Source organism: Corvus moneduloides, chromosome 1, assembly GCF_009650955.1.
Source record: "Corvus moneduloides isolate bCorMon1 chromosome 1, bCorMon1.pri, whole genome shotgun sequence".
In the NCBI taxonomy this organism is placed as follows: Eukaryota; Metazoa; Chordata; class Aves; order Passeriformes; family Corvidae; genus Corvus; species Corvus moneduloides.
In genome coordinates, this window is record NC_045476.1 from 23,972,212 (window position 1) to 23,985,675 (window position 13,464).

At 43.8% G+C, this 13,464-nt stretch overlaps 1 protein-coding gene across 2 annotated transcripts; it reads left to right on the forward strand.

Moving 5' to 3' along the window:
* Positions 1 to 9,766: 9,766 nt before the first annotated feature.
* Positions 9,767 to 12,547, forward strand: HSBP1L1 (heat shock factor binding protein 1 like 1). 2 transcript variants are annotated; one of them, XM_032102028.1, is made up of 5 exons: positions 9,767 to 9,883; positions 10,002 to 10,068; positions 10,963 to 11,057; positions 11,297 to 11,417; positions 12,004 to 12,547. In XM_032102028.1, the coding sequence occupies exons 1-4, from the start codon at positions 9,839 to 9,841 to the stop codon at positions 11,384 to 11,386; spliced, it is 297 nt and encodes a 98-aa protein (XP_031957919.1). In that variant the 5' UTR covers positions 9,767 to 9,838; the 3' UTR covers positions 11,387 to 11,417; positions 12,004 to 12,547. The 2 variants fall into 2 exon arrangements, with proteins under 2 accessions (XP_031957919.1, XP_031957929.1); XM_032102038.1 differs by lacking the exon at positions 11,297 to 11,417.
* The last annotated feature ends 917 nt before the right edge of the window (positions 12,548 to 13,464 follow it).

Genomic DNA, 13,464 nt, shown 5'->3' on the forward strand with positions numbered 1-13,464 from the left:
GCTCATATTTCATATATCATTTGTGCATTGTTATCATCAGGCAGTTATGCCAACTTCTTTCCATACTTTCCTTGGAGCCCTTAGCACATTATTTTTCCTTAAGCACAACAGTCTAAACAAACCTCAAGCTGCAAATAAGAGTAGCCCAGATTAGGAAGCCAATTTTTGTTCATGTAAATACAAGTATTTTGAGAAATCATGGAGAAGTGATCTTGAGAAAATAGGTATTTTGAAGTAATAGTTACCTGCATAGAAGAAACAGCCCAGGCTGGCACCAGATCTCCAGGTTAGCTTCCTGAATTATTCCAGGATGCTCTTAAGTCTATGCAATAACAAATTGTACACAATATTAAGATTCTAAAGTACTCAACTGGAAACAGACAACTGCCTTAACTTAGGTTGTTCTCCCTTACTTGAAACTGTAGAGGTAAAAACTCTGAATTATAGCACGTTTCTGTGTGAACACAGTCCAGTTTTGGTCACTGAAAAACGTCCTAGTTGTTCAGGAGTTAATCCATGGATGTAAGCTAAACTGACCAGTGACACCAGACACTGGGTAGAAGGAGGAATGACGGATTGGCTGAACTCCTTGGGCTGAGCAGCTGCCCAAAATCTTGTGCCAGTGTCAGGGAGGGACCCTTCAGGTCTCAGGATATTCTAAAAAGCCAGGGGCAGGTTTTTTGGTAGTGGTACCATCATGAGGTGCTTGCTGCTTCCAGCCTAGCACCCTGCCCGGCACACGAACATCTAACCACAGCAGACCCAGAAAGACTCCAGTAGGAGAGTGTCCTGGAGGAAATTTATCTAAACCTGGGGTGATAACAGGTGATTGAAGAAAGTCTTGCATCATCAAGGAAAAGTTCCGCAACCTGCAGGTCTGAGTGCAGTCACATAAGAACGAGCCTTGTGAGGCTTCATATCAAAGTAGATTTCTTTATCTGGGAGATAAAGTAACTGGGAGACAGTAACTGAGAGGGAGCTCAGAAGGACCGTTCCCTTGGTGTAAAAGCAGAGCCTACCCTAGAAACACTACTGCTTCACTGCTAGACAGCAATCCTCTATTTCAAGTGAGGAGAAAAAGAACAGGTGCATTTATTTTTCCACACAGACTGGCAAAATTCCCCCATTTAAAAAAAACCACAAACCTTTAGTTGCTAGAACTACATTACCCATTCAGAAAAGAGAAGCAAAGTTTCACACCAGATCCTTGAAGACTAAATTAATCTTTTTAGGACATCTGCTGTAGGAGAATTGAAATTGATTATGTGAACAGCTCTAGTCACCTAGTTATGAACTAGCTTCTAGCAGTTAACATTTTGGTGACAAGGTAGTCCTCAAACCTCCAGACATAATAACTTTTATTTATTTTAGATTAAGAAATCTGATAAGAAATGTTCCTGTAGTATCTTTGGATATGGTTTAAGCAAGATGAAAATGGTGAACAGACATGGGATGTTTTCAAAGGGCTTTTAACGTTGATACAGGTAGTAAAAATTATTATATAAGGTTTAGTTTTTGCAAATAGGTCCACTGACTTATAAAAGTAAGCAGAGCCCCATTTCTACAGGTGACTCCATATGGCCATATTCCTGTCAGGATGACACTGGGACCAATAGGACACAAGAATGAACCACCCAATGGACCAGTTTCATGACAAGCCTTAGCTACCTCTACAGTTTTTTACAGAAGGAGGAGGAAGAGGAGGAGAAGGAGGAGGACAGCTGTTGGTGCTTCACTTGTAGTTACTGCAGTAGCAAAAATAGCAGATTGCTGCAAGTCTCCCAACTGCTGTTCTGTCGAGTGATTTTGAAAGGTAAGTATTAAAATTATTTTATATTCTACATTAGAGAAATGCTGTTGCACAGAAGCATGCCTAGCAAGTCCCTGCAAGACATAGGCCAAACTGCAGATAAGCTCTAAGTCACTCCTTGAACACATTGCACAATAAATATCGTCATAAGGATAAAGTGAATCCCTATGGTAACCAAATTCCCTTCAATTATCACATTGTAAATCTCACTCTACAACTACAGCCATGGGGAGATTAAAAAGAAATATTCACTGTACTGTTCGTGAAACAAGTAAGTGGGTCTTAAGTGTCTTGAAATTGGCCATTCCTACAATAATGTATTATCACTAAATCAGCTGTCCTCTTCCCCACTGCATCTGGAGCCAGAAGTTACCTCTGGGCCCCTTCTAGCACTGGTGAGCCCCTGTTTTGGCAGCTGATGGAGAGAATCAAGCTAGCGTTAATAGGAGATGCAGTTTTATTGCACATCTTCACCACTTTTCCTTTCTCCTTCTGTGCCCGGCTTTGCAAACAGAACAGTGAATATCAGCATGAGTGGAACACCCTCTGCACTTTCAAGGAGGAGTTCTGACAAACATGCCCAAGCCTACAAGCCCATCCCTGGGCAGTAGTCACATGCTTTGCACTGAGGAGCAGGAACCAGGACCATGCAGGCTGATGATTAGACTCCTCTCTGTACTTGGACTGCTACCATCTCCACAGACAAGTGGAGAAAAAACACTAAAGCAAACATGCCAGAGCAGGAATCAGCCTGACAGCTGGCAGAGATACATGAACCCTTCTTCATTACAGCCATTACAGCTTTGTAAACAATGGGCGAAGTTCAGAGTGGGGAAATAACCAAACAGCAGTCCTGGTTCAACTTCTTACTGAAGTAATCAGCTACACAGGTAAGAAGCTGAACCAGGACTGCTTAACCCACAGCCTACCCTTCTGTCAAACTGGTCCAGCTGGCTACAATCATTTCTTCCCCACCTGCTCTTGGGATGCCTTTGGTGTGTCCCATGGCCTCAAGGTCACCTCAGCAGTTGGCTGCAGCAGAGATGCCCATAGGCAGCTCCCGATCCACCTGCACATCCTTGCCCATGTCCAACAACGCAGCCAGAAGTTCTCACCTCAACAACCTTCAGGAGCAGAGCTGCTTTCTCTTAAGAAAATATGTAATAGAGGGATGTCTCCACAGATAGGATCTGCACAGTGTGCCATGGGAAAATACCATGCAGGCTCCATTCATTGCTGAGCCAAAGCATGGTGCTCAGCATCAGAAGGGATATAAGGTCTATTAAAGATCCAGATTCCTCTCTTTATTCCATCTTATTAAAATGGCTATTTTATTAAGCCATTTTTTGTTGGACCTTTCTTGACGTGATGCCGAAAGAGCTCTGCACCATCTCCCTCTCTCATGGACTTCACCCCTCCCTGGGACAAAATGCTCACTAATTACAGGATCAATTGTGTTCTGAAAGAAGCTGCTGATACTGGAGAGTGAGCTGGGACAGTGTAGTGTGGTGGGTTGATCCTAGGCAGCAGAGAAGCCCCCACTGCCACTTACTCACTCACTTCTTCCTGCAGGATAAGGGAGAAAATCAGCAGGGTGAAACCATGGGAAAAACACTTATGGCTTGACATAAAAGTCTAGTAGTGAATAAAAAGAACAAAAATAAGTGATGCAAAGGCAACCACTCACCACCTCCCACTAACAGACTGATGCCCAGCCAGTCTCCAAGCAACAGCTACTTTGGAAGAAACTTCCTGGTTTTATTGCTGAGTGTGATGCTGTGGATCCAGTGTGTCCCTTTTATCAGCTGGGTCAACTGTCCTGGCTGCTTCCCCTCTCACCCTCTTGCACAGCCCCAGCCTGTTTGCTCGTGGGGGAGGGCAGGGTGAGAAACAGAGGCAGCCTTGATGCTGTGCAACACAGTTTGGTGACAGCTAAAACACTGGTGTGCTGCCAGCGCTGTTTTGGTCACAAATCAAACACAGCACCATATGGGCCACTGTGGAAAAAGCTAGCTCCGTCTTAGCCAGAGCCAACACAGGGCATGAAATGCAATTTGGGAAATCCTTAAGCTGGCTTTATCACTGAACAAGTGAGGGTGCAAATGCAGTGTCTAAAGTGTCAGGAGAACTATCCCTAGCCTGCTCTGATTCATTTTCTCTCACTTTTGATGAAGCTGTGGCGTAAATAAGAAGCAGAGAGAGAAAAGAAAAATGACAGAGAAACTACAGCTTCATCATGATTCAAAATACCACCAGGTGACCTGGAGTCAGTAGCATTACAGCACCCTGTAAACTGTTTTTTCTTTCTCTGTTCTAGGACAAGGACAAAGTGCTTCTGGTGGCATTTACACATTGTAGCACACACCTGGCTTGTTTCTGTCAGATAAGCTCAACATCTCTGGTACACTTAAGAACAGAACAAAACTAAATTCATGCTCTCCTTACCATGAGCAAAGAGTGCAAAATGGGGGAAAACCCCCAAAGACCAACTTATTGCAAGAGTAATACCTGAATCGAAGATAGTTTAGATGAGACAGACACAAACACTGCAGACTGATTTTTCTGAAACCCCAAGGAGCTGCAGTTGTAGGTGTTTTTGATCAATACAGCATCTATCCCAGAGAGAAAATTAACATTCTCATGTGTCCCCTGAGGCCCTCTGACTAACCCCAAAAAGTGGGAGCAGCCTTGGGGGCCCATGCCACTGCACCTCTTCCCCAGTTGTGGAAGGCCAAGTCTCCAGCACTCTTCTGCTCAGCTGACACTTGTGCTACCTATGCTGGCAGTGTTCCTTGGCACCCTCTGGCCCCTCTATGTCCTTGTAATTTCAGACACCTTTTGCCAGGCATGCTTGGAATATGCATCCAAATGTCTCCTGCTGGCAAACACCATGTGGAACACTAAATGGAGCCAAGGCAGGAGGGCCTCCTACAGCAACCAAGTGGCATAAAATATCTGTCATAACTCTGAGCACCTCCCCTCTGCCACGAATACCTCACAGAAGAAGCAGGCAGGCCACTGCCAGTCAAGGTTTCAGTCTTAAGGGCATATTTGCAAAAGATCTTTGTTTCAGATAAGAAAGGGCAAGCTTTTTCTCCCAACAAAAAAAAGCCGAAGAATCAAATTACCACACTCTTGGCTTTTTTTATTACTGTCATTGCTCACTGACTCACATCTTGCTGTTAGAGCATGTGTCCTACACCCGATGTTCCTCAGTGTTATTACCCATATTTGCCCTAATCCATTAATCTTTCATGCAACCATACTAAGTGCTTTCCACTAATTCAGGGTGAATTTAAGCTGCCTGTACCAGAAAATACTCCAGTTGCCTTCTCTGAGAAAAATTGTCTCTGAAGCTGCAAGAAAACATTAGCATAAGTGCAGCTTGGTCACGGGAAACTTCACCCACAGTTCTTTACACCTTCTGGAAATGCAAAATGGGCATTTTCCAATGAACCAGTCCCTCCTTTGCCCAGCTTCCAACCTCTGCAGCACAGGCTCTCTTTATCAAATATTTTAGAAAAATGCTCTTTCCATCACACACCGCACCACGTCGTGTATAATCTCTGTGCACAAAATGCACATTCTGCTCTGGGCCATGAGGTCCCTGGGAGAGAGCCACACCGGGCTGTGGGATCTGAACAGGTGAGGTCAGTTCCCTGTCCTTGTGCCACAGGGGCTGCCCGTCCTGCCCTCATGGCAGAGCCTTGCCTGTTACACACTGCATTTTCTTCGAGAAAGCTCCTCTGTGCACGGGTAAGGAGCAAGGCCACGGGGTGGTCTGAACACAGCCCCCGTGAACACAGCCATTTACATCAGATGCAGTGTCAGGCGCCAGCAGCAGGCCACCAGGCCAGAGAAACACACCCTGCCCCCCTACCACCGGGGACAAACACCTCCAGCTCCCTCCTGCAGCCTTTCAGGAGGGGAACTGTGTGGTGAATATTCCTTCACCCTCACTATCCAAAGACAATGGAGCAAGGCTGGAGCACAAAAAAGCATAGGAAGCAACATCTCTTACCAGCCACGTCTGGGAAACACAGCTGGAGATTTCTGGATCACCACATAATAATTCAGTCAACAGCAGCTAGGCAGATGATTTCACAGAGCCATGAATTACATGCAGCTCTTCACAGAGCCAAGGGATGCCACCACCACCCACCACGCCAGCCTCTGTAGTCACCTTTCTGCTGCTCCTGCATTTATCCCCGGTGCAAAACACTTACAGGGAAAACTACACCCTGTGTTCTGTTACAGCTGCTTAGCAAGACATGATGCCCACAGCACACACTGAACTTCTGATCAAGATTATCCTTAACCCTGTCAGCTTTCTTTCTGAAGAAACTTGCAGAAAGGGGCTGACTGGAAAATTTCACAATAAGGGAATTTGTGAGCAGCAGTCCCAAAACAGAACACTTTTATTAAAGGCAGAGCACCTCCATCAGGGATCAGGTTTCCCAACGGCTGGAATTACCCTTTCCTCTTCAAAGATACAGAACCTGAAATTTGAACCACGAGTAAACACCCAGGCTTTTAATATTCACCTCAAATGACTTTGTCTTTCAAAGAAGCACCAGCTGTCAGACACCACTGACCCTAATGCCTTTTCCCCGGCCTGAGGCATTTGCATTTCACTCACCATGTCCCTCCATGCTTTTAAATAACAACTTGTTACTTCTACTGATGTTACCATATGAAAGGAAAGCGATGCCTTCCCCAGGAAGTACTCCAGTGGAACAAGCTTTCAGTGAACTGCATTATGCCCAGTCAAGAGATGGGGTAAATGTTAAAGTTTGCTGCAAGAACTATCAGCGCCATTTAGGATTGCTGCATATAAAAGCTGATGACCTAGCAAAGCCAGACAGTTGTTTCTGCACATTGTGTCCCTCTGAATCACGACTGCAAAATGACACAAGAGAAGCTTGTGTCAGGGAAGGATCAAGCGAAGCATGACTCAAAGACCCAGCCCAACAATTTGTTAGCAAAAGCACCATGATTGTGGTGCAGGTACTAACTTGTACCTAGCCCTTTTCTCTTCAGAGAAAACTTTTCATATTGACCATGCCTCTACCAGGAAGAAAAAAGCGCAAACCCACAAAATTTGCAGTGCCATTTGCATCCTGCGTTCTGATATGCAGCCAAACAAGCTGCCATGTTGGCCCAGGAACACTTGCCTCCTTGTCTCCGTCCAGGGGTAAATTTCCTGTTTTCTTTCTTACCACACAGGTAGTATTTGGCTTCTCTTTGAGACGTGCTCTCTCTGACCTCACCTCTATTCCAAAGCAACCCTGAGCCAGACGTGCTTGGAGTACGTGACCAGAGGATTCCTTACCTCTGGTATATAAAATCTTATTTGTCAGCAAAGAGGAGGGAAAGGGACTCCATGTAACATCCAAACAGCAAGAGTAATGCATTTCTACAACAGTTTTTCTATCTCTCCGCACCACAGGCTTTTATAGCATGGCAGTGAACTTGGAGCTTAGGTCTTATAAATGTTTAAACATGTTTTTATTTCCTATCCTGCTACCCTGACTTCTCCTTCCAGCCATGGAGGGACTGGAATTCTGGAATTTCCCTAGGAAAAAGCAAGGGAAACATGTTTCGGATACAATTTCAGCGCACACTGTGAAGAGTTCACAGCACAGGTCTGCAATACTGAAATAGGATGGAAGCAGATGGCACCTCAGCCTCGAGGTCACCCTATTTTTTATTTTTACTTCGTGTTCAAGAAGACAGATTTAGACTGAAAGTGTCTAAAGTCTAAGCTTTTTACAGAAAGAAAGTAGCATAGAGCATATTTTGGCATGGAAAAATAATTTATGTTGTCAAATCTTCTCTTTTGCTCCTTTCTCAAACGCCCTCAGGACCTGTTTTTGTACTCATTGCCAAAATGAACTTCTTGTTATCCTTTTAGTAAATTAAGCATTCTTATTGCAGTAAATACTCTTATGAGCACTGGTGGTTTACTGGTTCTCAGCTAACCCTCTGCTTTTGAAACAAAATGAAAGGGTCTTTGCTCAGCTTCCCTTAGCCCATGGGTGCATGCCCAACATGGACTATGCTTTTAAAATATGGCTCATCTTACATCCCCAGATTTCAGACCCTGGCAATGTATGCAACTGCTCAGCTCTGAACTTCTAAACCCTCTGAGAAGGGAGAGACTAGAGGACAGCAGAGCATAAGCAAGCATGCTTGTTCTATTATAAATAAACTCATTGTTAAGCAAACTCTGTTTCGTCTTGCCATTTGTCTCTTCTATTCTTAGGCTTTCTGAACTTTGGAACTTTCCATGACCACTTTTAGATTGAAAGACACTTCCACTTTTATTTCATAAACCCAGCTGTGCACTATTGGGCTAATTCAGCTCCAGATCTGAACTAAGAGGGCCATTTACATCAGCTGCCGAGCCCACAAAGTAAAAGAACCAGACCTTTGAAAGGGGAAATGCACGGTGAAATATTTCCTTCAGTCTCTTTCACACTTTTAATTGCCTGTCCTTTGCTGTGCCAGCTGGATACTATATTTTTTTTGTTCTGACCACACTGACCTACCTCACAAAAATGAGGAGCTAATTACAGAAAGCGTTTATCAAGTTATGCTTGTTTTCAGTTGAACTCTAACCTGGCCATTGCTAAAATGTGGCGCCACAAAGATGTAGATGTGGAATTCCTGTGAATTGGTTGTCTGTATAATGCTTACTCCTCTGCATTTCCAGCTGGTTCTTTATCCTTGCAAGCTCTTCACTACAAATAGGACTCTATGGATTTGTTCAAGATAACTGGGCACAAGCAGACAGAGCTGCTTCTACTGCCTCTGGGTGAAAATACTGCTGCGTGAGAGAGAAGCTTTTGTAGCTCTTCTGGAAGGAGGGAAAACCAGGAAGACTATGGCTGTTATCAGAAGTAAAAATGCAAAAGCGCTACAGCTCTGCTACCTAGCCCTAAAGGAAAGATTTATTACCGACAAATAAACAGGTAAGAAGCACCAATTGTTCCTTATTATGCAACAGAACAAAAAGTCTATGTGGTTGAAGCTAGTGGCTACATACAAAAGTAAACCCTATCTACATGTATAACATGGTTTGAATTGTTTTATGTAGAAGCTTTCTAGAGCAGTAACACTGTTAGAACACTCAAGCTTTGCAACACTTGCTTGATTTTTCTTTTTACAACACAGACAACCTGCAAGAGTGGGAAGATAAGGCTGTAGAGAGAAGCCACAATTACGGGAAGCAGGTAGCAATGCAGAAGTTGGCTTTGATGCCAGAATTTCACCTCAGAGATTAAGACACCCTCACAAATGAGGTGGGGAAGGTCAAGAAGGAAAGCAATTAAGTTTGTTAAGAAAGATTCTAAGTGGTAGGCTTACAGCAACTGAAGTCATTCCTAACTCACATGTTTCTTGTGGATGAAGACATATTTGGCATATCTAGCATATGTAATTACGCAAAGTAATTGACTAAGGTAATTTATTGCCCAACAGTGATATGCTCCTAACCATACAGACACAGTAAACTGAAAACCTCTTCATTTACATCAGACAACAGTCCCAGCATCCAGGTCATCTGCACAAACGAGAAGACACCTCTGTAATAGCTGCACCAGGAGCTTTTTACACTGTGCAGCCCAAAAGCCAGGATGACCTAGATGGTGGTACGGCTGCAAGAGGCACTGTGTGACTCTTGCAGATGCTTTTGGTATTGTCTCGCTCGACACTGCAGTGCAAGGAACTTCCACCACTCCATCTCACAAAACTAATTACACGGGGAAAAGGAAGCAAACCTTTAAAAAAAAATTAAAATAAATAAATAAAAAGTAAGGCCTCTGAAGATCAAACCTCGACATCCTTATTTAGTTACTGCCGGGAGGAATGACGAATTCTTCGGCAAATAAAGGATTGGTAGTTAGGGACTCCCCGGCTCCCTGCGGAGCGCGGTGCGGGCGGGGCCGTGCGCTCGCTGCCCGCCCCGGCGCGCCCGCGGAGGCGGGCAGGGGGTGGGGGCTGCAGCCGCAGCCGGAGCCGGAGCCGATGGCAGCCGCCGACCCGCCGGGAGCTGAGGAGCTGCCACAGCTGGTGAGCGAGACTGGCTCCGGGGTGAGAGCGGGGCCGGGCTGGGTGCCCTGGCCGCAGGGCTCCTGTACGGCCGGGGCCTCTGCCTTCTGCTTCCCCTGTCTTTATTTCCCCCTCGCAGGCGGAAAATCTGCTCTGCCGGCTGCAGGAGAATTTTCAGGCTCTGACGGAGAAGTTAACGCTGAGAAATATCCTCTTTGGAATGTGGGGTACCCGCCCCGCTGCAGATATTTCGGATCCTGTGGCTGGGGCCCCCTGCGCGCTGATGGATGCGGGCGGGCTCTTTGCTTCTAACAGCAGGATGGGCTTCTTTCTTAAACATCAGATTAGCGTATAATGAGTGACGTGGCTAAACACCTATGACGTAAAGACACCTGACTTCCCCCCCCCCCCACCTGTTTATATATCTAAGAAGGAAATCCTAAAAAATATTTCACTACAAGTAGCAAGGTAGGCTCTGTGCAGCAATTCTGGCTTTCAAGTAAAATAGGCATCGAATTATGTGTAAAGGTTCTGAAGGTGCATTTAAAAAAGCATCCATCCTCAAAAATGCAACTCAAACCAGCCACGGTTTAAAAGCAGCTGTTGGCCTGAGTGTGACAAGGTGAGCCCTCAAAAGGAGAAGATCAGACCTGAAGGGGCTCTGAGCTTTCTCATTACATGTACTTACAGAAACTACCTCTGCTTTCTGAAGCATTTACTAAATTCTTTTTCAGAAACTTGACCTTTCAGGAAGCAGCTGCTTCCTGAATAATGTTTTAGTGGCACTCATACTCTGATTATTTAGGTTAACTGCATCGTATCACCTAAAATAGTTCCTCAGAAAGAAAACAACCTCTTACACAGTTCACTCACGGGTATTTGCAAAGGCTTTTGATACTAAGAATTTGAATGCTTATCTGTCACAAGAGAATGTGGGATTGTATTCCAACAATACCACCTTGTGCATGCTTCATCTTGCATTAAACGTGAACAAGTAAGAGGCTGGCACATCTGGAAGAAAGCTGCTTGTTCTTACAGAAGAAGAAGCCTGTAAAATTATAGAACTCTTATTTAAAAATAAGTTATCTTTAACTTTTTACTGGAAGAAATGGGCGAGCGCATCAATGACCTTGAGAAGTGTGTTGCTGACCTGATGACAGAGGCTGGGGTAGAAAACAGCGATGAAGAGTTGAGAGTAAAGACATTTACTTAAGTTTTTCTGTATTTTATATATTTCCACTTAGTTTTGAGTGATGGGCGGCAACTTGCATGAAAACAGTATTTACATATTTATTGTACCTGCATTTTCTTGGATTTGAAAGTGTACTTTTTAAAAACATATTTAAAATTATCTTGGATTTTTTTTTTGCCAAGGGCCAAAGAATGCAACCATTTTTACAAAAGAAAAACTGTATCTTGCTGCCTCTGTTCCAGCTGAGTGCCATATACAAGGGGGGGAGTGCTAACTCACCTCAATGGTGTAAACTGAGGCTGTCCATTCACAGTGAAATGTGTGTGGCTTAAAGTGCTCCTGCCCACCATTCCTGTCCCTCAGGTATGCTAACCTAGCTGAGGATTCTCGCTGGTACAAATTTACGTACATCTGCTCTTAAACCTGCTGCAGTGTCACAGTGTGGCTGGGAGCACACCTCTCACATGCACTCATCCCAAACACAGCAGTAAATTATAGTCAAACACTTTATAATATAAAATCATGCTACATTTCAGGATTGTATGCTGGATTTTATAACAGTCTGTTGCAGATGCCAACTCCCTCCCTGATGGATGCCTGACTCTGTGCTCTTAGTATTTATGAGGCAGCACTGCTTCCGTGTTCTGTGGATGCAAGTGATGTTGTCTTCCTGTTGTTGCACACTTTCCTGATTTAAATTGAGACATATCAATTATTCTTGTCATTGAAATCACTTCCCAGTGAAAGATGGGAATGTCTGTAAATATTCTGAAGTAATTTAGGTATCTATTCATTCTGATGCCTTTTGCATAAGCTACGCAGTAATTTTCAGAAACACAGAAAGACAATCCACAAAGATGTGTTTAACTGTACAGAGATCTTCCTATCTCCACGCTGAATCACATTCATGAATAAATCACTAACCTACTTATTCACTGTATCTTTGCAGCACTGAAATGAAGATGTGTTCAAGGAAGATTAAAAGCAGAACAGCACTGCACTGACTCCAAGATTTTACAGTCAAGTATCACACATTGACAAAAAATGTTAAGGGAAAATAAACGTTTGCACCGTGTTGTGGATACTAAAGTGCTAGGAGCAGAGGAATTTTCCAGCTGCTGCAGCATCCTGTGAAGTTGTTCTTTCTCATGCAAGCTAGCTGAGAAACAGTTTTAGGTTTTTGTAAACCAAGGTTCTATCTCACAGGTGCAAACTTGTTTTCCAGCTCTTGTTTTGGTACACTGGAAAAAATATTTTGAATGGGTGTTATAGCATTCTGCCAATCACCCTGAGAGGTGGATGGTCAAGTGACCAATGGGGTCATGCCACCCTTGCGAACAAGGCTATATAAGCTGATTTATATAATTAAATACAGCCATTTTGGCCACTTATCCTGAAACTGGACTCGTGTCGTTTTTTGCCGTTCTCAGTACAACAGCAACACCATGTCATCACAGAATCTTGAAACTTTTTTTTTTAATTATTGCCCCAGGAAAAAAGTAGAAAGCTGTGTTTGTTCATCTAAGTGGGGCACTGTATTTCCTGGAGCTGAGAAAGAACTGTTAGTTTCAGAGAAGGCAAAGCCACTATTTTGGATAGAAAACTATATCCTATATAGTGAACTTACCCAATCACAAGCCTTTTGAATGTATGAAAATGTATTTATTGCAATTTTACAATAATAATATTTGTTTCCTTTTTAACTTAAATGTTCTTAGAATAAACCATTCTGTACTAAAAAAATGGCAGTCTTTGTAGACTTCAACTGCTTGGTTGTTGATCTTTTCACAAGCCCACCCAAGGCTGTGCACACCGGTGCAGGTAGCATCACCCAGGTATTTATATTGTGACAATTTCAGTTCTTTAATGTTAACTGTTTTGATGAAAGAAGTTTATTTTAAAAACCTGGAGATAGATGAGGAATTCTAGTTACCAAGTGTGTCCAGAAGAAATTGATAGTCAGAAAACAGGACATCTGCACTAACTTTAAAGTGTTTGTACTCCAAAACATTGGCACTCTTTGCAGGAAAGACTTAGTTTGAAATGTAATGGGAACCTTTTACTGTAAATGCAGGAACTGAAGCACTGCCAGGTTAACAGAATATCTCAGATAATGAGGGAGAAATGCTTCTGTTACAGCCTTCATTAATATCAAGAAATCATTCCTATTAATGCTTTAGTCAGTGTAGACTTGCACGCGCTGTCAGACTGGGGGCAGAGGTTGGAGGACAGGCTGGAGAAATGGGCCAGCAGGACCTTGATGAAGTTCAAAGGCAAATGCCACGCTGGGTGGGTGTGAGGGGCTGGCTGGCACTGCTTTGCAGGAATGGGGTCTGGTGGAAAGGCTGACTGACTGAGCAGGGTGCCCGGGCTGCAAGGGCTGCAGCAACTCACTGGTCAGTATTAGCAC